This window comes from Rhinoderma darwinii, chromosome 3, assembly GCF_050947455.1.
Source record: "Rhinoderma darwinii isolate aRhiDar2 chromosome 3, aRhiDar2.hap1, whole genome shotgun sequence".
Lineage (NCBI taxonomy): Eukaryota > Metazoa > Chordata > Amphibia > Anura > Rhinodermatidae > Rhinoderma > Rhinoderma darwinii.
Window position 1 is genome coordinate 287602502 of NC_134689.1, and position 27755 is coordinate 287630256.

The following is a 27755-nucleotide window of genomic DNA, read 5'->3' on the forward strand; positions in this document are numbered from 1 at the left end:
CGATTGTCACTAATAGGGCTGTGCTGGGTCTAGTTAGATCCAGCTGCAGTCTGTCAGTAACGGCACCCGGCGATCATGTGACCAGTCACATGATCACCGGGAGGAATAGAGACAGCGGCGCTGCTGCTGCTGCCTCTATTCCTATACACAGCGTTCATTGAGCGCTGTGTAAAAAGACATCGGAGAAGACAGAAGCAGCTAAAGCTGCTTCTATCTTCTCCTCAGGGTCCCCGGCAGTCACTGACAGCCGGAGACCCGACATTCAGCTGCCCGATCGCGCGGGCAGCAAGTTAAAACCCGAGCCGTAAAAAGTCTATGGCTCGGGTTTTAAGGACCCTGACCGCTGGCCGTAAAAATACAGCCAGCAGTCGGGAACCAGTTAACTGTGTGTTTTGGAACTCTAAGTCCGTGTGCAACAAACTCTTTATTCATGATCCTCTCTTATATGCTTAACCTTTCTTGCTCTTACAAAAACATGGCTTCACCAGTCTGACACTGCTTCCACTGGTGCTCTATCTTATGGTGGTCTACACTTCTCTCATGTTCCCAGATCTGAGAACAGGCAGGGTGGAGGAGTAGGAAAACTTATTTTCCCACCCTGCACTTTCCAGGTCATTCCCCCTGTACCCTCACATTCACCTCCTTTGAGGTCCACACCCTCAAAGACCCCGACCACTTGTCCTCCGAGTGGTGGTGGTTGTCTACTGCCCCCCCGGTTTGCCCCAACAGTTCCTGGATCACCTTGCTGCCTGGCTTCCACAATTCCTATCGTTTGAAATACCCACTCATTAAGGGTGACCTTAACATCCCCATTGATGACGCAATCTCCTCATCTGCCTCTGTTTCTATCCTTAAACTTCTTTTATAGACCTTTCACAACTTACTAATTCTCCTACACATGAAGATGGGAATTCTCTTGATCTGGTCTACTTCAAGTTCATTTTAGTGTCTGACTTTAACAACTCTCCACTCCCGCTCTCTGACCACAACCTTTTTCTCCATTACTATGAAAAACTCTGCCTCCTCATGACTTCCCAGCCCATCAGATATACATAAATTTACATGCCATCAACGCTCAGCAATTTATAGATAGTATACAGTCTTCATTGTCCCCTCTGTTCCCACACCTGTCCCAATTCTGGCTGCCAAACATTACAATTAAGCTCTCATAAATGCCTTGGAGAAGCAGCCCCCCCCCGCCCCTACACTCTGAACCTCCCGGCACAGACAGCGACAACCTTGGCACATGCCTCAATCTCTTTCTTCAGCGGTGCTCGAGGTACGCCGAACATCTGGAGAAAATGTCATGTCAGCAGATTTTCTCCATTACAAACTCCTGCTCAGAACTTACAACTCTGCCCTTCATCGTGCCAAACAAGTCTTTCACCTCATCTGCACACTATTAATAAAAAACAACTCTTTGATACTTTACACTCTCCCTTAAAATTGCTAACATCCTTGATATTATCTTTCAGTTCCCTAGTAGCATTGATCCCCTTCCCACCCACATTTCCTCTTCTTCACTTTCAGCATTTGACCCAATAACAGAAGCAGTCTAGGCTTCTGTCTTATTTTCGTCCTACTATCTGCATTTGTGAACCTATTCCCTCACACACCTTGTCCGGTCTCTCCCCTGGACTGTTACTGATCACCTAACTAAAATATCTAAGATCTCTTTCTTCTGGGATTTTTCCCTTCTCTTTTAAACATGCTGTTATAACACCATTACTGAAAAAAAACACCTCTTGACTAGTCCTGTTCTGCTAACAACCGACCTATCTCTTATCTCCCCTTTATTTCTAAACTGGAATGATTGGTCTACCATCGCATAATCTACTATCTCTCTGCTAACTGTTTTCTTGACTTCTTAGAATTTGGTTTCCACACTCTACACTCTACAGAAACTATAATTCACTTCTATGGGAGTTACGGAAACAGGGTAGCTCAGCGAGCTACACTGTTTTCTGACTACATGGTCGGTAATTACAAGTGGCAGTGGGAAACGGAAAGGTAGAACGGGGCTTAGGGGGCGCCGTTCTAGTGATGGTGGGACCCGCATCTATCTGACATTTATGGGATTCCTGTGGATATGCCATAAACGTCCCTGATAGGCAAACCCCTTTAAGGTGCATGGCTACCTTAACGCAATGTATCCATATTGTCCAAAGTATTCCTTTAACCGCTTAACGTCCAGGCCTTTTATGGCCTTAACCCCTAGGCGCACCACGACGCAACTGTACGTCCAGGTGGCCAGTGTCTTAGCGCACGGGGACGTACAGTTACTGCGCAGTTCCCGGTGCACACTGTCGGAGATAGTGGGAACCGGGAGGCCAGCTGTCCCTGACAGCTGACACTCCACTGTATGCCGATCAGCAGGTTATTTCGGCAATTAACCCCTTAATTGCAGTGATTGAATGAAATCGCCACATTTTAGAGGTTTCTAGCACATCGGCAGACCTCACAATGAAATCGTGAGGTTTGCAGATGGCTAGCATGGCGACCGGAGGCCAAGTAATGGCCTCAGTGTCTGCCATGTACGGAAGCCCATCAGGACCACCCTCCTGATAGACTTCCTGTCAGTGACATCACTACCGTTCGCGATGCACACATTCGGTGACAGTGTCTGTGACAGTGTGCATTGGGAATTGGGACGTCAGCTGTCCCTGACAGCTGACACTCCACTGTTGCTGATCAGCGGCTCATTGCCGCTGATTTAGGCAATTAATCCGTTAAATGTGGAGCTCGATTGCGATCTCCGCATGTATGGGGTTTGTAGCACATCAGCAGCCCCCATGTAATTGTGGGGGCTGCTGATGCTTGTGATGGCACCTGGGAGCCAGACAACGGCCTCCGGGTCTGCCTTGTATGCAAGCCTATGAGGACCAGCCTCTGGCTGGTCCTCGTAGAATGAGGCTGGGTTCACACAACCTATTTTCAGGCGTAAACGAGGTGATTTACGCCTGAAAACACGGCTCAAATACGTCGGCAAACATCTGCCCATTAATTTCAATGGGTTTGCCGACGTACTGTGCCGACGACCTGTAATTTTACGCGTCACTGTCAAAAGACGGCGCGTAAAATAACAGCATCGTCAAAGAAGTGCAGGACACTTCTTGGGACGTAATTTGAGCCGTTTTTCATTGACTTCAATGAAGAACAGCTCCAAATTACGGGCGTAATTGACACCTCGCAAAACGCGAGCACGAGCAATTATGTCTGAAATGCAGGAGCTGTTTTCTCCTGAAAACGGCTCTGTAATTTCAGCCATAATTGACGTTATCGTGTGCACATACCCTAACTGTCAGAGTGACTTTTGACGTCACACTGACAGTTGGAATACGTTACACTACCTAGGTAGTATAATGTATTCTAGCAGCGATCAGAGCTGCAGGTAAAAAAAGAAAGTGTAAAAAGTTAATAAAAATGTTTTACAAAAGTGTAAAAATAAAAGATTTACTTTTTCCTATAATTTTATTATAGGAAAAAAATGAAAACGTTAAACAGTAGACATATTTGGTATCACCGCGTTCGTAACGACCCAATCTATAAAACTATAATGTTATTTTTACCGCAAGGTGAACGCCGCAAAAAAAACAATGCCAGAATCACAATTTTTTGGGTGACCACCCCTCCCAAAATATAGAATAAAAAGTGATCAAAAAGTCGCATGTACCCCAAAATAGTACCAATAAAAACTACAACCCGTCCCGCAAAAAACAAGCCCTTACAACACGTTTTAGATTGAAAAATAAGTTACGGCTTTCAGAATATGGTGACACAGAAAATAAATTATTTTATAAAGAAGTGATTTTATTGTGCAAACGCTGCAAAACATAAAAAAACGATATACATATAGTATCGCCGTAATCGTACCGACCCACAGAATAATGTGAAATTGTCATTAATAGCGCATTATGAACACCGTAAGAAATTAAGAATGGAAAACGCCAAAATCACTGTTTTGTGGTCACCAAAGCTCTAAATAAAATGTAATAAGTGATCAAAAAGTTGTATGTACCAATAAAAACTATAGCTCGTTCTGCCAAAAATAAGCCCTCACACCGCTCAATTCATGGAAAAATAAAAAAGTTATGGCGTTTGGAAGGCGTGGAGTGAAAAACTAAAATGGAAAAGCAAAAAAGGATCAGTCCTGCAAAGGTTAATTAATTTCTATTAACATAAATTATTACCACATGCACATTGTCATACTCGACAGATTGCGTTACAAATTTAGGGCGACTTTTTCTCCTTTATCTCTAGTGAAAATTAAAAAATGCAACATTTTAGTGGACAAAAAATGTTTATATTCATTTGCACAGCCTAATTCTACTAAATTCTGCAAAAACCTGTGTGGTATAAATGCTAACTATACCACTAGAAAAATTCCTTGAGGAGTGTAGTTTCCCAAATGGGGTCACTTTTGGGGTGTTTCCACTGTCTTGTTCCCTCCAGGGCGTTGCAATCGCGACATGGCACTAAAAACCAATCCAGCATAATCTGCGCTCCAAAATCCAAATGGCGCTCCCTCCCTTCTGAGCTCTGCTGTCCAAAAAGCAGTTTATTACTACATATGGGGTATTTCCGTAATCGGGAGAAATGGCTTTACAAATGTTGGGGTGCATTTTCTTCTTTATTCCTTGTAAATATTACAAATTTCTATGTTAACCCCTTAATGACCGGGCCATTTTGCACGTTAATGACCAAGGATTATTTCTTGTTTTTTCACGGTCGCATTCCAAGAGTCGTAACTCTTTTTTTATTCCGTCGACATAGCCGTATAAGGGCTTGTTTTTTGCGGGACGAGTTGTATTTTGTAATTGTACCATATTTAGATGCTTATAAAATATTGATTAACTTTTATTAACTTTATTTTAGGAGAGCATTAATTTTCACGTTATAAATTTACGCCGTTTACTATGCAGCGTAAATAACATGTTAACTTTATTCTATGGGTCGGCACGATTACGGGGATACCAAATATGTAAAGGTTTTATGTTTTCCTACGTTTGCACAATAAAAACCCTTTTAGAAAAAAATTACTTGTTTTTGCATCGCCGCAGTCCAAGAGCCGTCATTTTTTTATTTTTCCGTCAATGTGGCTGTATATGGGCTTGATTTTTGCGGGACAATGTGTAGTTTTCATTAGTACTATTTTGGGGTACATAGGACTTATAGATTAACTTTTATTTTATTTTTTATGGGGGGAATGGGAGAAAAGAGAGAATTTTGCCGTTGTTTTTTGCGTTTTCTTTGGACGCCGTTCATCCGGTGGTTTAATTAATATGTTCATTTTATTGGTCAAGTTGTTACGATCGCGGGGATACCATATATGTGTATGTGTGATTTGTTTTGACCGTTTTACTAAATAAAACCATTTTTTGGGCCAAAAAAGTAGTTTTATTTCACTTTGACTGTAATTTTTTTATTTATTTTTTCACAAACTTTATTTAACTGTTTTACATTTTTTTTTTTAGTCCCACCAGGGGACTTCACTATGCGATGTGCCGATCGCATATATAATGCTTTGGTATACTTAGTATACCAAAGCATTATTGCCTGTCAGTGTAAAACTGACAGGCAAACTGACAGGCAACCTGTTAGGTCATGCCTCTGGGGGCACCGATCGGGTGACAGAGGGAGCTCCCCCCTCTGTCAAACACATTAAATGCCGCTGTCACTATTGACAGCGGCATTTAATGGGTTAAACTGCCGGAATCGGCGCGCGCTTCGATTCCGGCAGTTGCAGCAGGAGCCAGGCTGTGTAGAACAGCCGTGCTCCTGCCGCTGATCGCGTGGGTAAACTGTCAGTACCCGCGCGATCACAGGACGGATATATCCGTCGTCCTGCGCGAACTAGCAGCTGCTGAGGACGGATATATCCGTCCTTCGGCGTTAATGAGTTAAAAAATAAATAAAAAAAAAGTAGATTTTCATTTTCACAGACTAAGGCCTTATACACACACGAACGTGTTATATGTCCGTGCTACCTATGTAAATGAATGGGGCCATTCAGACTCAGTGATTTTGACGCAGCACATGTGCGCTGCGTAAAACTCACGACATGTCCTATACTTGCCCGTGTTTCGCGCAGCACGCACCCATTGAAGTCAATGGGTATGTGCAAATCGCGCTCTGCACCCGGAAGCACTTCCGGGTGCCGCGCGTGATTCGTGCAACAGTAGTAAAAGGGATGAAAGAAAAGCACGAGGTGCTTTTCGGTTTTCAGTTTGTAAACATTAAAACAGTGTCATAATGATGTCGGCTGCGCGAAAATCACGCAGCCACGCACCATATGCTGATGCCATACTGACCTTTTGCGTGTGCAAAACGCAGCGTTTTTTGCGTGCGCAAAACGGACACGTCCGTATGAATAAGGCCTTACTTCAATAAATCTAGCAAAATACCTGTGGGGTCAAAATGCTAACTACTGTATACCCCTAGATAAATTCCTTGAGGGGTCTAGTTTCCAAAATGGGGTCACTTTTGGAGAGTTTCCACTGTTTTGGCACCACAAGACCTCTTCAAACCGGACTTGGTGCCTAAAATATAATCTAAAATTAAGCAGGCCCCAAAATCCACTAGGATCTCCTTTGCTTCTGCGGCCTGTGTTTCAGTCCATTAGGACACTAGGGCCACATGCTGTATATTCCTAAAAACTGCAGAATCTGGACAATAAATATTGAGTTGTATTTCTCTGGTAAAACCTTCTGTATTACAGATTTTTTTTTTATTACAAATGAATTTCAGAAATGAAATTTGTAAATTTCCCCTCTACTTTGCTTTATTTCCTGTGAAACGCCTAAAGGGTTAAGAAACTTTCTGAATGCTGTTTTGAATACTTTGAGGGGTACAGTGTTTAAAATGGGATGATTTATTGGGGGATTCTAATATATAAGGCCCTCAAAACCACTTCACAACTAAACTGGTACCTGTGAAAATGGCTTTTTGAAATTTTCTTGAAAATGTGAGAAATTGCCGCTAAAGTTCTAAGCCTTGTAACGTCTTAGAAAAATAAAAGGACGTTAAAAAAAACGATGTAAACATAAAGTAGACATATGGGAAATGTTAACTGGTAACTATTTTGTGTGGTATTACTATCTGTTTTACAAGCAGATACATTTAAATTTTGAAAAATGCAAATTTTTGCACATTTTCTCAATTTTGGTGTTTTTCACGAATAAATATTGAATTTATCGACAAAATTTTTCCACTATCATAAAGTACAATATGTCTCGAGAAAACAATCTCAGAATCGCTTGGATAGGTAAAAGCATTCCCAAGTTATTACCACATAGTGACACATGTCAGATTTGAAAAAATCGGCTGTGCAACAAGGCCAAAACAGGCTGCATCTTAAAGGGGTTAATGACCAAGCACTACTCTTGTTTTTTTTTTTTTACGGTCTCTTTTCTAGGAGGCGTAACTTTTTTAATTAGCATTATGAGGGCTTGTTTTTTGCAGAACAAGTTTTATTTTTCAATTGCACCATTTTTGGGTGCATGTAATAATATATTGATTAACTTTTTTATGGAGGGAATTAAAAAAAAAAAAAAAAACTTTCCGCATTGTTTTTTGCGTTTTAAACTTACGCCGTTCACTATGCTGCGTAAATAACATGTTATGGGTTGGTACAATTAGAGCGATACTAAATCCGAATAGATTTTGTATGTTTTACTACATTTGCACACTGAACCCTTTTTAAAAACATTTTGTTTTTGCATCGCCGCATTTCCGGAGCCGTAACGGTTTTTATTTTTCGGTCTGTGGCCATATGTGGGCTTGCTCTTAGCGGGACAAGGTGTAGTTTTCATTGCTACTATTTTGGGGTATGTGAAACTTACTGATTTTTAACTTTTTTTTTTTTTTGAGGAGAATAGGATTTTTGAGGAGAATAGGATTTTTTTTTATTTATTTTTTTAGTCCCACTAGGGGACTAAACATATATCTTCTGATCGCAGATATAATGCTTTGGTATACAAAAACATTATTGCCTGTCAGTGTAAAACTAACAGGCAATCTATTAGGCAATGCATCCTTTTATTAGGCCCCTGACTGCCATGGAAAGGCATCGGTGCCCTGATGTGTCGACGGGGTGACAGAGGATTCTCCCTCCCTCTGTGAAGCACCTTAGATGCTGCAGCCGCTATTGACAGTGAGGGTATGTTCACACGCACTGTTTTCAGACGTAATTCGCGCGTATCACCCCTGAAAAAACTGCTCCATTACGCCTACAAACATCTGCCCATTGCTTTTCAATGGGTTTTACGATGTTCTGTACCCACAAGGTGTAATTTTACGCGTCGCTGTCAAAAGACGGTGCGTAAAAAGACGCCCGCGCCGAAGAAGTGCATGTTACTTCTTGGGACGTTTTTGGAGCAGTTTTTCATTGACTCCATTGAAAAACCGCTCCAATAATGTCAGTGAAAAACGCGAGTTGTTAAAAAAAACTTCTGAAAATCAGGAGCTGTTTTCAGGCGAAAACAGCTCCGTAATTTCAGACGTATTTTGTTACTGCGTGTGAACATACCCTGACATTTAAGGGATTAAACTCTACAATTCCTGCAGTTGCATCTGGAGCTTGGCTGTGTATAAGAACCGTGCTCCGGACAGAGCACTCGTGGGTACAGTGGCAGTAACCACGAGATCCGAATGACTGATCTAGCCGTCATGATGCAGGAACTATTAGGCGCTTGTGACTAATATATCAGTCGCTTGTCGTTAAGGAGTTAATGATGCAATTACTGTTTAAAAAGGGGGGCTCTCAAAGTGGCTCAAAGCTAGAGCATTAATTTTCTTGACTAGTGATGAAGGGTCTAATTCAATCTGCAGTGCTACATGTATGATTACTGCTACCTTATGTAATAAGCTGACTATAGACATATTTGCAGACCTACATACAGATGGGCTATGAAGCAAATAAGAGGATTTTACAGGTATAGGGGAAAAGAAAATATGGCGGCAGACTAGGCCTCTCGGTCTTCCTCTATTCTATGTTTCTACTTCAGTACAAATTCATAGTGGTTAAAAACGTTTTTTGTTTTTTTTTCAGTTCTAGTTTGTAGTATCTGTTTAACCCCTTCCCGCCGGATCACGTACAGTAACGTCATTAAAACTGGTGTCTTACCGCATTTTGACGTTACTGTACGTCATGGAGATGAAGCTGGCTCAGGAGCTGAGCCAGCGACATCACTGCCGGGTGACAGCTGTACGTTACAGCTGGCACCCTGAGGTACGGCCAGGACCGGAGCTAGCCAGCAACGTGATCGCTGGGTTGGCGGTGGCTGCAAAGGCGATCGGAGGGCTAATGCTTACCTCCCGATCAGCCTGTAACGGAATCCTCCTATGCCCCGTCGTCGGCGGGGCCCAGGAGGCTTCCGGTACCATCGGCAAGATGGCGCCGCCTCAGCTTCCGGCTCAGAAGCTGAGCCGGCGTCATCAGCAGTGGGTGTCCGCTGTATGTTACAGCGGACACCCCGATCTATCGGCAGGAACCGGAGCTAGCTCCGATTCCTGGCATTAACCCCTTTGATGCAGCGATCCATTGTGATCGCTGCATCCTAGAGGTTTGTAGAAAATCGATAGCCTTGCCATGCGTTGGCAAGGCTGGCGGCTGTTACTATGGCAACAGGAGCCCTAACAATGGACTCCTGTCTGCCATTACGTAAGCTGATTAGGCCCCGCCCAGAGGCGGAGCCTGATCGGCTTGCTGTCAGTGAACAACTGACAGTTCCAATACATTGAACTACATAGGTAGTGCAATGTATTAGAACATCAAACAAACAGTTGGACATTCAAGTCCCCTAGTGGGACTAAAGAAAAGTGTAAAAAAAGTAAAAATAAAAGTTGTAAAACATACAATAAAAGTTTCAAGTAATAAAATAAAACACAATCGCCCTTTTTCACTTATCAAGTCATTTATTATAGAAAAAAATAATAAAGCCATACATATTTGGTATCGCTGCGACCGTAACGACCTGAACTATAAAAATGTTATTTATCCAGCGCAGTGAACGTCGTAAAAAAAAAAAACCTCAAAAACACTGCCATAATTACTGTTTTTTTGGTCACTGTCTTCCAAAAATTTAAATAAAATGTGATCAAAAAGTCGCATGTATCCAAAAATGGTACCGATAAAATCTATACCTCGTCTCGCAAAAAACAAGCCGTCACACAGCTCCATCGATGAAAAAATGTAAAAGTTATGGCTCTCACAACTTGGCGACAGAAAAAATACATTCTCTTTCCAAAAGTAATTTTATTGTGCAAAAAGTTATAAAAACGTTCTATAAATTAGGTATCGCCGGAATCGTACTGGCCCGCAGAATAAAGGTAACATGTAGTTTATAACGCATGGTGAACGCTGTATATAAAAAAAAGAAAACTAAAAAACTATGGCAGAATTTCTGTTTTTTTTTTGTCACCTTGCCTCCCAAAAAAAGGATAACAAGTGATCAAAAAGTCGCATGTACCCCAATATGTACCAATAAAAGCTACAGCTCGTCCTGTAAAAAAAGAGCCCTCATACCACTACGTCTATGAAAAAATAAAATAAGTTAAGGCTCCAATAATTCAGGAAAGAAAATTATCCAGTTGTGAAGGCCAGAGGGGAACATTTCTTCTGTTTCAAAAGGCGATGTATCAAGGCACTAAAATTAGGGAACCAGGAAGGGGAGGGCCCAAACATATCTGCTGGAAGCGACGGTGCCCGTATTATACCAGGACAACACTTTCCCGGCAAAATTCCCCAAACTGCAAAGGTGCGGAGTGTGGACCAAAAGGGGCATAAGGAAGGACATTTATCAGTGCGACACCGGCCTGTGCAGAAAGGATCGATCACAGCGTAACACACATCTATGGATCATTTATTTTATTTTTTTTACCTTATTATTATACCACCTGACTATTCCCCTGATGTACTCTGCCCAGCTCAGATATGCCCCACATTATAAACGGAAACAACAGTGATACTCCAAACAAAACTATTACCAAGCAAATTCCACGCTCCAAAACCCAAATGGTGCTCCCACCCATCTGAGCCCTACAGTGTGCCCAAACAGCAGTTTACTTCCACATATATGGCATCACCATACCCGGGAGAACCCTTTTAACAATTTTTGGGTGTGTGTCCCCAGTGGCACAAGCTGGGCACGACATATTTGACACTGAATTGGCATATCTAGGGAAAAATTTTAATTTGTACCTTCCGCAGCGCAATCATTTATGGAAAAGACACGTGGGGTGAAAATGCTCACTACACCTCTTAATAAATGCCTTGAGGGGTGCAGTTTCCAAAATGGGATCACTTCTCAGGGTCACTTCTTTATTATTTCACATCAAAGCCTCTGCAATTGTGAACCAATACTTTATATGTCGCCAAATTAGGCCTCAATTTTACATGGTACTCTTTCACTCCTGAGCCCTGTCGAATGTCCAGGCAAAAGATTAGGGCCACATGTAGGGTGATTCTAAAACAGGGAAACAGCGCATAATAATTGAGAGCTGTCTTGTTATGGTGGCACAAGCTGGGCACCACATATTGGCGTATCTAAGGAAAAATTCCCATTTTCATTCTCCCACACGAATTTCTGCAAAACACCTGTGGGGTTAACATGCTCACTACACCCCTAGGTGAATACCTTGAGGGTGTTGTTTCCAAAATGGGTTCACTTCTGGGGGGGATCCACTGTTTTGGTCCCACAGGGACTTTGCAAATGCAACATAGCGCCCAGAAACCAAATGCAGCAAAATCTGTACACCAAAAGCAAATGGCGCTCCTTCCCTTCTGAGCCCTGCCGTGTGCCCAAACAGCATTTTATGACCACGTGTGGGGTATTGCCGTACTCCAGAGAAGTTGCTTTACAAACGTTGGGGTTCTTTTTTTTTTTCCTTTATTTGTTGAGAAAATTAAAAATTTGGAGCTAAAGCTACGTCTTATTGAAGAAAATGTATTTTTTTTATTTTCACTGCCCAATTCTAATAAAATCTATGAAACACCTGTGGGGGCAAAATGCTCACTACACCCCTAGATGGATTCCTCAAGGGGTGTAGTTTTCTCAATGGAGTCACTGTTTTGGTACCTCAGGGGCTTTGCAAATGCGACATGGCCTGCGCAAACCATTCCTGCTAAATTTGAGCTCCAAAAGCCAAATAGCGCTCTTTTCCTTCTAAGCTCCGCTGTGTGTCCAAACATCCGTTTATAACCACATGTGGGGTATTGTTTTTCTCGGGAGAAATTGCTTTACAAATGTTGTGGCGCATTTTCTCCTTTAGTCCTCGTGGAAATTAGAAAAAAATAGCTAAACCTACATTATCTTTGAAAGAATGACGATTTTTATTTTCACGGCCTACTTCCAATAATTTCTGCAAAAAACCTGCGGGGTCAAAATGCTCACTATACCCCTAGATAATTTCCTCAAGGGGTGTAGTTTCCCAAATGGGGTCACTTTTGGTGGATTTCCACTGTTTTGGCACCGAAAGAGCCCTTGAAACCTGACATGGTGCCTAAAATATTTTCTAATAAAAAGGAGGCCCAAAATCCACTATGTGCTCCTTTGCTTCTGAGGCCGCTGCTTCAGTCAATTACCGCACTAGGGCCACATGTGGGATATTTCTAAAAACTGCAGAATCTGGGCAATAAATATTGAGTTGCGTTTCTCTGGTAAAAAAATTCTGTGTTACAAAAAAAAATAGATTAAAAATGAATTTCTGCAAAAAAAAATGAAATTTGAAAATTTCACCTCTACGTTGCTTTAATTCCTGTGAAACGTTTAAAGGGTTAAGAAACTTTCTAAATGCTGTTTTGAATACTTTGAGGGGTGAAGATTTTAAAATGGGGTGACTTTTTGGCGGTTTCTAATATATAAGGCCCTAAAAGCCGCTTCACAACTGAACTGGCCCCTGTAAAAATAGCCTTTTGAAATTTTCTTGAAAATGTGAGAAATTGCTGCTAAAGTTCTAAGCCTTCTGACGTCATAGAAAAATAAAAGGACGTTCAAAAAACGATGCCAATCTAAAGTAGACATATGGGGGATGTTAATTAGCAACAATTTTGTGTGGTATAACTGCCTCTTACATTTACATTTAGAAAAATGCTAATTTTTGCAATTTTTCACAAAATGTTGGTGTTTTTCACTGGTAAATATTGAATTTATCGACCACATTTTTCCACTATCATAAAGTCCAATGTCTCACGAGAAAACAATCTCAGAATCGCTTTGATAGGTAAAAGCGTTCCGGAGTTATTACCACATAAAGTGAAATATGTCAGATTTGAAAAAAATGGGTCTGGTCCTGAAGGCCAAAATGAGCTTGGTCCTGAAGGGGTTAAATGTGTACTGTGGTTGTTTTTTTTTGTTGATCTTGCATTTCTTTCTATGTTTATATCAGACCCTCCAAGCGTGTTCACAATGCCAGAGAATGACTTCAAAAGAATTCTTTGGGTTTTATCACTGCCAATCATTACATTGCTCTACCTGACTGTACCTGACTGCAGAAGAAGGTCATGGAAGAAATGGTTCATTTTGACCTTTATTATGTCAGCAGTTTGGATCTCTGGAGTAACCTACATTTTGGTTTGGATGGTGACGATAGTAGGTAGGTGAATTTTTGCACATACTTTACCAGCATACATTTATTTTTGTGGTTTAGCTTTGCAACACCGTACAATAAAAGCCAGTTTGGAGTTTGGGATCATGTTTCAAATGAGGAAATCCCCAAACTCTAAGGATGGCAAGGCTATTGCCATTTTCCTTAATTGTCATATGAAGAATGCTAGAAAACATCTTTAAGCCCCAAATGTCCACCTCCTGGTGGTTCCCCCCACTGACGTCAATAAATATATGGCTGGAGAATTAGATAAGATGTAAGTGGTGTAATTTTTATTATTATTATTATTCTTTTTGTCATTTGTTTCTTTCCAGCTCAGTTGCATCCATGTATTTTTAATCCTTCGTTATGGGCAGCGGTCATGTGATCTCAGGCTGACCTGTAAAATAGACCATGCTCTCTTGTGTAGACAGGGCAGGAGAGACTGCCCTATCTAAGGAAACAGGACTGTAGTGATATAATGAATGAGTCCATACAATGATTAGCTGCAGAGTTCTAAAACTCCCCTGACTCACACTCACTGTCTATGCTATCTGTGAGTGCTGTGTGCAGAGTTCAGTGTGTGCTTATGAGATGCTGCTCCTCGCTGTCTCCTATGTAAAAACGGACAGAGAAATCGATCACTAGCTGGAGGCAGGGGAAACAGGCTGATGCTGTATCACATAGAATATACGGAGACTGCAGTTAGGGGATAGCAGTTAGGCTCTTGGCACAGAGGCTTTTTAGTGGCTGCTAACTTCTGTATTCATTTCTCAGTTACTATTTTGCTACATGACTTCAAGGGACAGATTCTTCCTTTTTTATTTGTGTCTCCTGAGTGGGCAGCATGACTAAGGTGTCGTCGGCTTCTTCTTTTTTTTTTTTTTACGGTTTTCCACATTCCTATGGCATGTGCGGGTGACAAAAATGTGCTCGAACTACCCATTGTAATACAAGATCGAGAAGCAGCAGAGAATATTCTTTTCTGCCAGAAGAGATAGTGATTCTTATATAAGACTATGATCACAGCAGATATACATCTGGATACTGCAGTCTGAGTGGCCTTGTAAGACGTGGCATTTCAATGGTTCAGGGAAGGATCGAAGTCTTGATTTAAAAATGCAAAATTATGCATTGCACGGTATTACATTATGTACTGTACTTGCAAAAAGTGGTCAATAAAAATAAAATTTTTATATAAACAGTTTACATAATTTTACTACCTGTATGATCGCTTGAAGTTTTTTGTTCGTTTTTTTTTTTTTTTTTATTCCCCCACGATGTGGACAAATATCACAATTAGGCCTTATTTACAAAAAAGTTGATTACGTCCGTGTGACGGCCGTTAAAACAATGGCCGTCACATGGAGCTATGTAATTCAACGGGGCCGTTCACACAGCCGTTGTTTCAAAGGAACATGTGAAGGGTCCGTTAAAAAAATAGGACATGTCCTATTTTTTGCGCTTCACGCATCCCTCCAGAGACTTTTCTATGGGGGATGCGTTATAACGCATCCCGCAGGGGTGCAGCATGGATGCACCTCGGACGTAAAAAAACTGCAGTTTTTCACGTCCGAGGTTTCATACGCTCGTGTGAATCTAGCCTTAGGGTATTTTCACACGGCTTATTTACGGCCGTAATTCGGGAGTTTTACGCCTCGATTTACGTTCGAAAATGCGCCTCGATAGCGTAGGCAAACATCTGCCCATTCATTAGAATGGGTCTTACGATGTTCAGTGCACACGGAAAACCTACTCCATTCAACATCCGTAATGGACGCAGCAAAAAGCGCCTCAACATGCCATTACGGCTGAAATTACGGTGCTGTTTTTCTCCTGAAAACAGCCCTGTAATTTCAGCCGTTACGGACGCTGCCGTGTGAACATACCCTTACACTGATGATTTGCGAAGAACCACATAGTTGAAGTTCTTGAAGACCATTCTCTCTCCTTAGCCCAGGGATTACTGTCATATGACCTTACATTTTAAGAAGCGTATGATTTAAAAAAAAAAAAAAAAAGTGTCGTCACATGACTTGAGGATTGCATGGGTAGACTCTCTAGGTATATAATAAGATTATTCTTCTTCTTTCATATCTGATATTTACAAGGAAGCATTGTTTTTGTTTGTCTTTTTTAGGAAGTACTTACTTCCCTGGCTTTAAGACATGTGAGAAATTTGTATTCTGTTCTTAATGTTTGCGGCGGCGTGAAGGCCTGTAAATGCTGGGCTAGGAGAGAGGTTGAAGGACTAGCCCAAGACTGGCTGCATGTTTACAGAAATGAACCTATAGGTAGCTAGTTACTCTTCACTGAGAGGCAAAGTATATAAGCTAGGACCATTTTGTCAAGACGTATTAAAAGGTTCTTTTAGAACACCAAAGATTTCAAGATCATGCAGCGGTCATATGGCTCATGGAGGTTTAACATTTAAATGCAGTGTTATCTCCTACTATTCTTTTAATAGGGTCCTTGTCATGGCCGCATCTGCTTCTCTTTGCTCCCACACTTATGTCTCCACGTTGTCTCCTTTTGTCCAGGCTGATGCTGAGCTCTTCCAGGTCCTCTGCCTACTACTAGTACACTCGCTGACAAGTCCTGCCTTAAAGGGCCAGCGCACACCAATCCACCCATCTTTTCTAGGGTTCAAATGGTAACCTCCCCATTTGCTCTGGGCCTGAGCAATTCGTTGTTTTGCTAGTAGTTGTTCCTCTGCTGGATTACATTGATTTAGATTTACCATTACCAACTGACCACATCTTGTCCATTACATAGGCTCTAGACATTTGCTAACTATATGACTGTGTTGACCGTATCGCTGGACATGATGATGATATGCAAATGATAAAAAAAAAATGGAAACACAATCCAAACATCTTGATTTTTTTTTTTCAGTATAGAATGAGCACCACCTTCAGAAATACACACCTTGGCATGCTGTCAATGAGGTTATTAATGGTTGTCTGAGGACTAATATGCCATGCTGAATGCACTTGGGCACACATAATAAAGGTTGGCTGCTGGCAGCTCCATTTGCAATTGCCAACAATGACGTCCCAGATGTGCTCAATGGGAGAGAAGTCTGGAGACGCTGCAGGCCATGGTAGCATGTTTAGGCCATGCAGGCTGCTCACAGTAGAATGAGCAACATGCGGCATGGCGTTGTCTTGTTGAAAAATTACTTCTGGGACATTTGAGAAATTTCCGTACCACTGGTTCCACGACCAAAGCAATGTAACACCGAGCTGTTAGTGTACCTGAAATGAAGACTAGAGGGGTCCGGGTACCATACATTATGCCACCCCACACTACAATCCCAGAAGTAGGACCAGTGTGACCTTCCATTGTGAAGGCCTCTTCATGCTGTTTCCCACCTAGTCTCCAGACCAATCTCTGGCTATCATTTCATCCGAGATAAAAGCGGGACTCATCGCTGAAGATAGACCTCCATTCCAGCGTCCATTGCCATCTTACTGTGCACCATGATAGCCCTTGAGAGTGGTGGCTTATGGTCAATGGAACACTTGTAGCTGGACGTCTGGCTCATGGCCCAATGTTGTACAAACTCCTTCTGATGGCTTGTGTCGACACCGGTTGCTGCTCTAGGCTCGGGATGTGACGTCGAATTTCATTTGCATTACAGAATTGATCACTATGCACCATTCTTCCAATCAGACGATGCATCCGTGCAGAGGTTTGCCTCCGCGCACCTTTTGCTGTCATTCCCATCGTTTTGTTTTTCTCCCAACCTCAGGGACGCAATGTTGAACAGTGCTGACATCTCTGCCTAGGCGCGTAGTGGTCTGCCAGAGTGATAAACCAAGGTCTTTCAGTTCAAGGATTCTGTCCATTTCCGTTTGCGATAAGGGGTGATAACTGGCATGTCAACGAACAGGAGGCATTGCACAATCATCCCACACCACTTGATCCAATTTTTGATGTGGCTAAAACACACTGCTTTCAATCTGGCTTTTATGGCCCTCCCACATGTGACAGTTTGGAGCTAGGTATTGAAAATTTAATCAATTGCAGATCTTATGACACCTGCTACTTCCTTGATATGCATAACCTTACAGCTTACCCTTCTTGGTGTTGCAACTTCAATGTTGAGGAGTGTATGAGCCCTGGTCTGTATTGGACTTTGTTTCTGCCTATTGCTCTGTAGTTTTCTGGACGAATAGTCCATATTTACCTTAAGATATAGCTTACCAGTCTCTCGTTTGCACTTTACTCAATGAGGTTTTTAGACCCGGTCTATGTGGAGACCCAGTTTTGTGGGTAATGTGTCTTGTTTGTGTAATTTTTAGTTTTTTTTAGTTGTATGGTCTCTTAAAGCATTGTCTATTTTTTTTTCTCGTGAATAGTGTGTGTGTGATATTCTATATGTGTTTTATTACTTTTTATATTAGAAAAATGCTGTTTAGCTCCACCTGGCCCTATGCAAAAAAGTAATTGCACCCTTTTAACTAAATGAACCAGTTAACCAAATTCAATTTGACAATTGGGTTCAATTTTACTAGCCACAACCAGGCATGATTACTGCCAGACCCGTTGAATCTAAACATCACTTAAATAGAATCTGTCTGGCAATTTGAAGCAGACTAGAAGGTCTCAAAAAGCAGCAAATCATGCCTTTTTCTAAAGAGATTCATATACAGTTGCTAAACAAAACCATTGAAATTAACCAGTCTAGGGAACAGTGGTGAACCTTCCTAAGAGTGGCCAGCCTACCAAAATTTCACCAAGAACTAATCTACAACTCGTCCGTCTGGTTTATTTTGTGACGACCTGGATATCTAAACTCATGGCCTCACTTGGCTAAGTTAAGAATAATGTACACTATTACACCATGAGCCTGAATTCACACTTTGCAATGCAGAGGGTGAGATCGGCGTCAAATCTGCAAAGGGTAAAGGGCATCAGCAAAGGCTAAAATCTGCAACAAATCCACGAAGAAAGGCACGGCAAAAATGGCATCCATAGGAGAGCTGCAAGGCGCAAACCACTGCTGAAAAAACACAAAGGCTAGTCTCGTTTGCCAAAAAAAAAAAAAATAGATGATCCCCAAGACTTTTGGCATAATCTGTGGACTACTGAGTCAAAGGTGCATCTGGGGTAAAAAAACACCGCATTCCAGCATACGAACATCACGTCAAAGGGCAAACATGGTGGTGGTACTGTGATGGCTTGGGGCTGCTTTGCTTTTGCAGGACCTGGACGACTTGTCAAAATTGACGGAACCATGAATTCTGCTCTATATATCCGAAAATCCTGAAGGAGAGTGTCCGCCCGTCCGTTTGTGACCTAAAGCTCAAGCACCGTTGAGTTATGCAGCAGGACAATGAGCCGACGCAATCAAGCAAGTTTACCTCTAAATGACTCAAAAGAAACAAAAAGGTTTTGGAATGGCAAAGTCAAAGTACTGACTCTCCCCATTGAGATGCTGTGGCAAGACCTTAAACGGGCAGTTCATACACAAACCCTTCAATGTAGCCAAATTTAAAACCATTCTGCAAAGAGTGGGCCAAAAGTCCTCCACAGCGAAGTAAGTCATCGCGTACATTTGATTGCAGTTGTTACTGCCAATGGTGGCACAACCAGTTATTAGGTTTGAGGGCAATTAATTTTTCACGAGTGATAAATAAGGTTTAAAATAAATCTGCTCATTAAATGGAATGATCATTTGAAAGCTGCATTTTGTGTTCACTTTTGTTGCCTTTATCCTATATTAAAATTAGTTGGTTGATCTGAAACATTTAAATGTGAAAAATGAGCATAAATAGAAATTCGGTAAGGGCAAAATTACTTTTTCACAGCACTGCATACAGAGGGACACTTGGAAAGATATAGCCGCATTACTTTCTAAAGTGGATGACGTAGAAAATAGACTCCGCCATAATAATTTTAGGCTAGTGTGGGTCACAGAAGATGGAGGGGTCTGATCCTGACCCATGTTTTAAAACCTGGCTTATACAGACGTTTGGCAAAAAGATATTGTCACGTTTATTCGTAGTGAAAAAGGTGCATTAGATGCGCACTTGGCTGGGAGCCCTGGGTAGACCACAATGCCCAGTACTCATGAAAGTGCTTTATTATAAAGATTTTATACTTTGAAAGGCCCAGGAATGCCTGGATATCACCATCCACTGTGTCAAAGTATTCTTCCTTACAGATTATTCCGCTGAGGTACAACACACGAGGATACAACTCTTGAATATCTAAAAAATAGTCTCCACAAAAAATTCAGTCCAAGTGACCGCTGCATCCAATCCCAGGCTGCAGCGGTCACATGGACTGCCGCGTCATCCAGGGAGGTCGGGCTGGATGCCGAAAGAGGGACGCGTCACCAAGGCAACGGCGACGCGTCCCTCTCGACATCCAGCCCGACATCCCTGGATGACGCGACAGTCCATGTGACCGCTGCAGCATGTGATTGGCTGCAGCGGTCACATTGGCTGAAACGTCGTCCAGGGATGTAGAGAGGAACGCGTCACCAAGGCAACGGCCGGGAGACAGGACTGGAGGAAGAAGCAGGAAGTTCTCGGTAAGTACGAACGTCCCCTTTTTTTTTTTTTTTTTTTTAGTTTGCTTTATATTGTGATCGGAATTCACTGTCCAGGGTGCTGAAAGAGTTACTGCCGATCAGTTAACTCTTTCAGCACCCTGGAAAGTGACTATTTACTGACGTCGCCTAGCAATGCTGCCGTAATGCCGGGTGCACACATGTAGCCACCCGTCATTACGGGAGCTCCATACATGATTTTTATGGGCTTTCTTGAATTACAGGTTCGGTCCGAACTAGTTCGGTCCGACTCGAACTTTTTCAAGAAATTAGGCGAACCAGCCGAACCGAACTTATCATAAGTTCGCTCATCTCTAGTTATGGCTAACCGTTAATGAAAACCCAAAATTTAGTGTTTCAGAAAATTCTATTATATAAGCCCAATTTCAAAAATTATTTTAAATATCGAAATGTAGGCCTACTGAAAAGTATGTATAGTATATGCACTCCATACTTGGTAGGGGCTCCTTTTGCATGAATTACTGTATCAATGCGGTGTGGCATGGTGGCGATCATCCTGTGGCACTGCTGAGGTGTTGTGGAAGCCCAGGTTGCTTTGATATCGGCCTTCAGCTCGTCTGCATTGTTGGGTCTGGTGTCTCATCTTCCTCTTGACAATACTCTATAGATTCTCTATGGGGTTTAGGTTAGGCAGGTTTGCTGGCCAATCGAGCACAGTGATACTGTGGTTATTAAACCAGGTATTTGTCCTTTTGGCAGTGTGGGCAGGTGCCAAGTCCTGCTGGAAAATGAAGTCCGCATTTCCATAAAGCTTGTCAGCTGAGGGAAGCATGAAGTGCTCTAAAATTTCCTGGTAGACTGCTGCTTTGACACTGGACTTGATATAACACAGTGGCCAACACCAGCAGATGACAAGGCTCCCCAAGCCATCACTGAAACTGGAAACTTCAGACTGGACCGCAAGCAACTTGGATTGAGTGCCTCTCCACACTTCCTCCAGACTCTGGGACCTTGATTTCCAAATGAAATGCAAAATTTACTTTCATCTGAAAACTGGACTTTGGACCACTGAGCAACAGACCAGTGCTTTTTCTCCTTAGCCCAGGTAAGACGCCTCTGGCGTTGTCTCAAATGCGACGGTTGTAGCTCATGTCCTGGATACATTTGTGTGTGGTGGCTCTTGAAGCACTGACTCCAGCCGCAGTCCACTCCTTGTGAATCTCCCCCAGATTCTTTAATGGCATTTTCTTGATAATCCTTTCAAGGCTGCTGTTATCCCTGTTGCTTGTGCACCTTTTTCTACCACACTTTTTCCTTCTTCTCAACTTTCCATCAATATGCTTGGATAAAGCACTATGTGAATAGCCAGCTTCTTTAGCAATGTCCTTTTGTGGCTTACCCTCCTTGTGGAGGGTGTCAATGACTGTCTTCTGGACAATTGTTGAGTATGCAGTCTTCCCCATGATTGTGTAGCTACTGAACTAGACTGCTGGACCATTTAAAGGCTTAGGAAACATTTGCAGGTGTTTTTGTACTAACTGGTTCCCGAATGCTGGCTGTATTTTTACGGTCAGGGTCCTTAAAACCAGAGCCATAGACTTTTTACGGCTCAGGTGTTAACTTGCTGCCCGCGCGATCGGGCAGCCTAATGTCGGGTCTCCGGCTGTCAGTGACTGCCGGGGACCCTGAGGAGAAGATAGGAGCAGCTTTCGCTGCTTCTGTCTTCTCCGATGTCTTTTTACACAGCGCTCAATGAACGCTGTGTATAGGAATAGAGACAGCAGCAGCAGCGGCGCTGTCTCTATTCCTCCCGGTGATCATGTGACTGGTCACATGATCGCCGGGTGCCGTTACTGACAGACTGCTGCTGGGTCCTACAAGATCCAGCACAGCCCTATTAGTGACAATCGTCACTATGAGAGGGCTGATTTCTCCTGTAACTGGGGCTATCACAAATAAAAGGTCTATTTTAGGGTAAAACTATGTTATTACCCAAAAAAAATTGCTGAAACGTAAAAAAAGCTTATTTTTTGACTATTATTTTCAAACTTTATGAATAAAAATTCTAAAATAGCAAAGAGGTGTGTATAAAAACTATAAAAAAAGAAACCTGCATTGTCTACGGAAAAAACGTTGCAAAAATCACATCGTTAGCCCAACAAATAAAAAAGTTAGCCATTTAACACGTGCTAAAAATGGCTAAACGGTGTCTGGTCCTGAAGGTGCAAAATAGCCCGGTCCTGAACTGGTTAATTAGCTGATTTAGAGTGTGACACCAGGAGTCTACAATCTTGAACTTCTGCACAATATTCAAATTTTCTGAGAGACTAAATTTTGGGTTTTCATTAACTGTTCACCATAATCATCAACATTAAAAGAAAAAAATTCTGGAAATAGATCACTCTGTGTGTAATGAATCTATATAATATGAGTTTCACTTTTTAAATTGAATTACAAAAATTAACATTTTGTTCTAATTCATAGAGATGGATAGGATAGATGCTAGTCCTTCTTAATCACGCAAAGTGCTGTTTTTTTCGTCACCTTCGCTCTAAAAAAAAAAAAAGGAACAAAAATGGTATCTGATAAAACTACAGCTTGCTCTGCAAAACAATAAGTCCTCATCGCTCAATTGGCAGAAAAATAAAGTTATGGTTCTCAGAATATGGCGACACAAAACTATTCTAGCAAAAAAAAAAAAAAAAATTTTTTTTTTCTATAAGTGGTACATTATAAGAAAATAAAAAATTTGTATCGCTGTAATCTTAAGATGAACATGTTGTTTTTACCGCCTGGATGCTGTAAAAACAACCCCCCCCCCACCACCCCCCAAAACAAATTGCGGAAACTGTATTTTGCCCGACACCGTTTTTTTGCTGCTTCCCTGTATATTATAGGTACAATAAATGGTGCCATGGAAAACTACAACTTGTCCCGCACAAATGGATTGCTGGGATACGTGGGAAATGTTCCTACAGATATGTGGAAGCTAGCGATGGCTTAATTGCTTTATCAAACATGCAGAGGTAATTGCTAGGCACTGAATAAAGGCAGTTCCACCATTGATAACAGAAGTAGTGGGAAATGTTAACGCTATATTTCGATTTTCAGATAAGCCCCACGTTCAAAGAAGAACTCTAAATTGGAAAGCCATAGGGAGCATGGTGACACTCGTCTGGCCTGGTGACACCTTCTCTTATCCACTCTTGCCTGTTTATTTAGTTAGAGATATTTAGATATCTAAATGTTACTCCCCCTGTTTCTTCTCATGTTCATGTACCTGTATGTGTCATATATTTTGTGATTTGATCTACTCCGATAGCAAATGTTGAATACTTAGGCTATGTTCACATCTGTGTCAGGACTCCGTTCCGTCTGAGATTTCCGTCGGAACGGAGCCCTGACTGACACAAACGGAAACCATAGGTGCAGCTTCAGCCTGCCTCCTCTGCCTACTGCTTGCAGCTCTTTTTGTCAGCTCTTACAAGCAGGAGATGGGAGAGCAGTGAGAAGCAGCATTTCATAGAAATATACTGAATTCTGCACACAGCGCTCAGATAGTAAAGACAGTCGGTGTGAGTCGGGGGGGGGGAGTTTATAACCGCATACCATAGTCGACTATGCTATCCATTCCGTCAAAACAACGGAACCCTTTTACAACTGACAAACTGAAACCATTGGCACCGGATCCGTTACCATTGAAATCAATGGTGATGGAAACTAAAACCTATGATTTCCGTTTGTGTCAGTCAGGGCTCCATTCCGACAGAAAGCGACATAACGGTAAGTATTTGAGGGCATTCTAAGAGATGAGTGACAGAAGTATGTAGCAGAGAAAAGTCTAATTACTGATAACCAGCATGGATTCATGAAAAACAGGTCGTGCCTAACCAACATTTAGGTCAGTTTCTGGATGCAAATCTGGATGTTGGTTATGCGGCTGATATAATTTTATTTGGATTTTGCAAAAGCATTTGATACTGTTCCACAGAACAGTCTAGCTCTGAAGCTACAGACACAGGGACTGGGGGAACATGTATGCAAGTGGGTAAAGAATTGGTTAAGGGACAAAAAAAACAGTCGTTATAAATGGAACTTACTCAAAATGGGTTGAAGTCCGCAGCAGGGCACCACAAGGATTGGTGTTAGGCCCAATTCTGTTTAAGCTCTTTATTAATGACCTTGTGGATGGGATTGATAGCAAGGTGTCCTTTTTTGCTGACGATACAAAACTTTGTAGGATACTTAAAACTCATCTAGGTCTTTCTGTAATATTTTAAAGTCAAGCGAAGTTGGCAGAATGGGCAAAAACATGGCATATAAAATTTAATGTTGATAAATGTAAAGTAATGCACTTAGGATGCAATAATAGTATTAGTTCATATACGTTAAATGGAATAAAACTGGGGATAACGGAACAGGAGAAGGACCTGGGTATTCTGGTAACAAATAAGCTAAGTAGCAGCGCTCCAAGTCAGGCAGCCGCTGCAAAATAGGATTTTAGGGTGTATAAAAAGAGATAAAAACCTGGGATTCAAATGTAATATTACCAATCTATATAAATCCCTTGTAAGTCCACATCTACAATATGGAATTCCGTTTTGGGCTCCACATTGTAAAAAGAACATAGGATAACTGGAGAGGGTTCAAAGGCGGGCAACTAGATTATTAAATGGGATGGGAGGTGTCGCTTACAATGAAAGGCTAGAAAAGTTGGGCTTCAGCTTGGAAAAAAATACATCTTAGAGGGGATCTTAATAATGTGTATATGTGTGGTCAATACAGAGAACTAGCACATGATCTGTTCCTTCCAATGACTCTGCTAAGTTCCAGGGGACACCCATTGCATGTGGAAGAAAGAAGTTTCAGGCATCAATATAGAAAAGGGTTCTTTACAGTTAGTGGTCAAGCTATGGAATGCCCTTCCCCAAGAGGTAGTGATGGCAGATACTATGTCAGCATTTAAAAATAGGCTAGATGCTTATTTATTTACGAATGGCATTGAGGGTTATAGTTAATCAAGCAATGAATGACTGGTAATTTATTGAGAAAGGTTAAACCTGATGGACCTATGTCTTTTTCCAACCTATGTAACGTCGGAACATAGCCCTGATGCAGATGTGAGCGAAGCCTTACCCTATTTTGTACACTGCAATATAAACCTCTTTTGTATTGGCTTTTGAACCAGTGGTGCCCAGTGAGGGGTAGGAAGGGAGGGGGTTTGGCTGCATGGATGGGTGAAAGGGGGGGTGTAGGCTTTTTGGGGGGTGTTTTCAGTTGTATGTATCTTTTTATTGTGTCTAACAAAAAATTCAGTAAAAACTTTGTCGGTTTAAAGAAGTGCTCAATCATATTTATTTTTTTGCCTATATAGTGCAGCATAGGTTAATAAAGAATAATGTAGGGGCTGTGTATACCTGTTTTAGTTGATGATCCATTTATGGGTTGTCTGCCATCTTGGTTCCTTCTTTCCCTCTGATATGGCCCCCATCATGCAGCCTACATTGCCCCTCATGCCTCTTGCTTTGCAGAGGGGGTGGAGTCTCTTCACACTGCCCTTGCTCTGCTCTGAGTCATATCGAAGTGGAGCAAGTGATCGATAAGTGACATAGAACTTCTGTACTCGCACTGTATCCTCTGATTCAGCCTACCTCCTCTGCCTACTGCTTGTAACTCTTTGTCAGCTCTTACAAGCAGGAGATGGGAGAGCAGTGAGAAGCATAATTTCATAGAAATACACTGAATTGTGCACACTCAGATAGTAAAGACAGTCAGTGTGAGTCAGGGGGGTTTATAACTGCAGATAATTATTGTATGGACTCCCCAGTTCTATCACTGCACTTCTGGTCCCTCAGGGCATAAATTATCTCTTCAGCAGCACTATATGTATGGAGGCATACAGAGGAACAAGTTGGGTGGGGAGGTATCTCAGAGCTGCCAGGAAGGATTTTATAGGTAATAATGTAAACCTGTATTTCCCGAGAAGTCAGCCACACAGAAGAGACTGACCTCCTGTGTACTTTTGGGAGCATGGTCAATTTTGGTGGTCAGACTGAGATCACATGATGAAATGGTTCAAAATGTATTGCTAAAACTGAGCTAGGAAGAAACAAATGACACTGCTAGAATATTGCTGGTGAGTTGGCATTAAGACATTTTTACGAATTTTACTATACATATTTATTTCTGTTACTTCTATAGCGCCAACCTATTCCGCAGCGCTGTACATAGGTCCTCACTTGCTGTCCCCATCAGGGCTCACAATCTAAATTCCCTATTGGTATGTTTTTGGGGTGTGGGAGGAAACCGGAGTACACAGAGGAAACCCACGCAAACACGGGGAGAGCATACAAACTCCATGCAGAGGATTCTTTTTAATCTGATTTAATACTTGTAGGTGAAACACTGGGCATTCCAGACACTGTTATGGGCCTTACACTACTAGCAGCAGGAACAAGTATACCAGACACTGTCGCAAGCGTGCTTGTGGCGAGAGAAGGTGAGAATCTGCATTTTATACTTTGTCTACTTAAGGTGGCCATAAACATGTAGATAATTGCTGCCAACCAGTTTTGTATCAATAGAAATCTACTTTGTAAGTTGTCCTGCATGCATTAGAAGTAGTGGTCTTAAAAGAAACCAATCACCCTGTGCGAGCAGCCTGCAGTAGTGACAGGCACACTGTTTTGAACGGTGAATCTTTTATGTACAAATATGGCGTCGTTTTGCTAAACTCACATTTTATAAGTTGCAGCGTGCTGTGAGCCTGGAGTCTAGCATATTCATAAGCTGTGGGCTTCCTCCGCAGACCAACTGCTGTTTGACAGCGTTCTCCCTATGCTGAATACTAGGGAGAAAGATGTCAATTATCAGTGGGTGTTTGGCTCGCAGCTCATGAATACGCTGGACTCTAGACTCGGTGTGCTGCAACTAATAAAATGTGAGTTTAGCCATACAACACCAATCAAAACAGTGTGTACTGTAGACTGCTCTCATAGTGAAGAACGAAGTAGGTAACTGGTTCCCTTTAATTTATGAGGCTTATGAGCCATCAAAAAATGGTAGACCAGATATAGCCGATTCGTTGTATACTGTATTAACTTCTCATAAAACCTTGAATTTACATGTGGCGTAAACACTGCATATTATTGCTGCGTACTATACCATTATCCTATGAAGAAAAAAAAATCCACAATTGATACATAGCAGTATCCGGTAATTGTGTCTGCTGTGGAAACTTTTATCTGCTGTGTACAATATGTGATTCAGTTTGGATGCAGAAATGTTTCAATGTTTGTACTGTAGTCCGCAACACAAATCCTCAGTAAAAACATCACAAAATATACAATGGTAATTCAGCAAGAAAAAAAATGGGAAAATCCACAGGTTTAAGAAAAGGACACTGGAGTATTCTTAATGCTGGTTTTGTGCTGGATTTTTTTCGCCATGTGTGAATTAACCCTTATGGCCGCAGAGCTGAAATCTTTCAGCAATATTTGCTGGCTCAGTGTTTGCACAGAGCTTGCTCTGTTTAGGTTGGCAACCCTAGATTAAGATCTACTGCTAGATCTTTGACAGGTCCTGAGTAGACCACTAATACCTTAGTTCATGTGTTGCTGAGGGGACTGCCATGCACAAGTTTTGTGCT

At 41.8% G+C, this 27755-nt stretch overlaps 1 protein-coding gene across 2 annotated transcripts in view; it reads left to right on the top strand.

Moving 5' to 3' along the window:
* SLC24A5 (solute carrier family 24 member 5) overlaps window positions 1–27755 on the top strand; it is an 82161-nt gene that overhangs the window by 51582 nt on the left and 2824 nt on the right. For both annotated transcript variants that reach the window (XM_075855224.1, XM_075855223.1), the window contains 2 exons: window positions 13387–13593; window positions 26505–26606. In XM_075855224.1, coding sequence (XP_075711339.1) covers window positions 13387–13593; window positions 26505–26606 — 309 coding nt within the window. The remainder of the gene's footprint in view (window positions 1–13386; window positions 13594–26504; window positions 26607–27755) is intronic.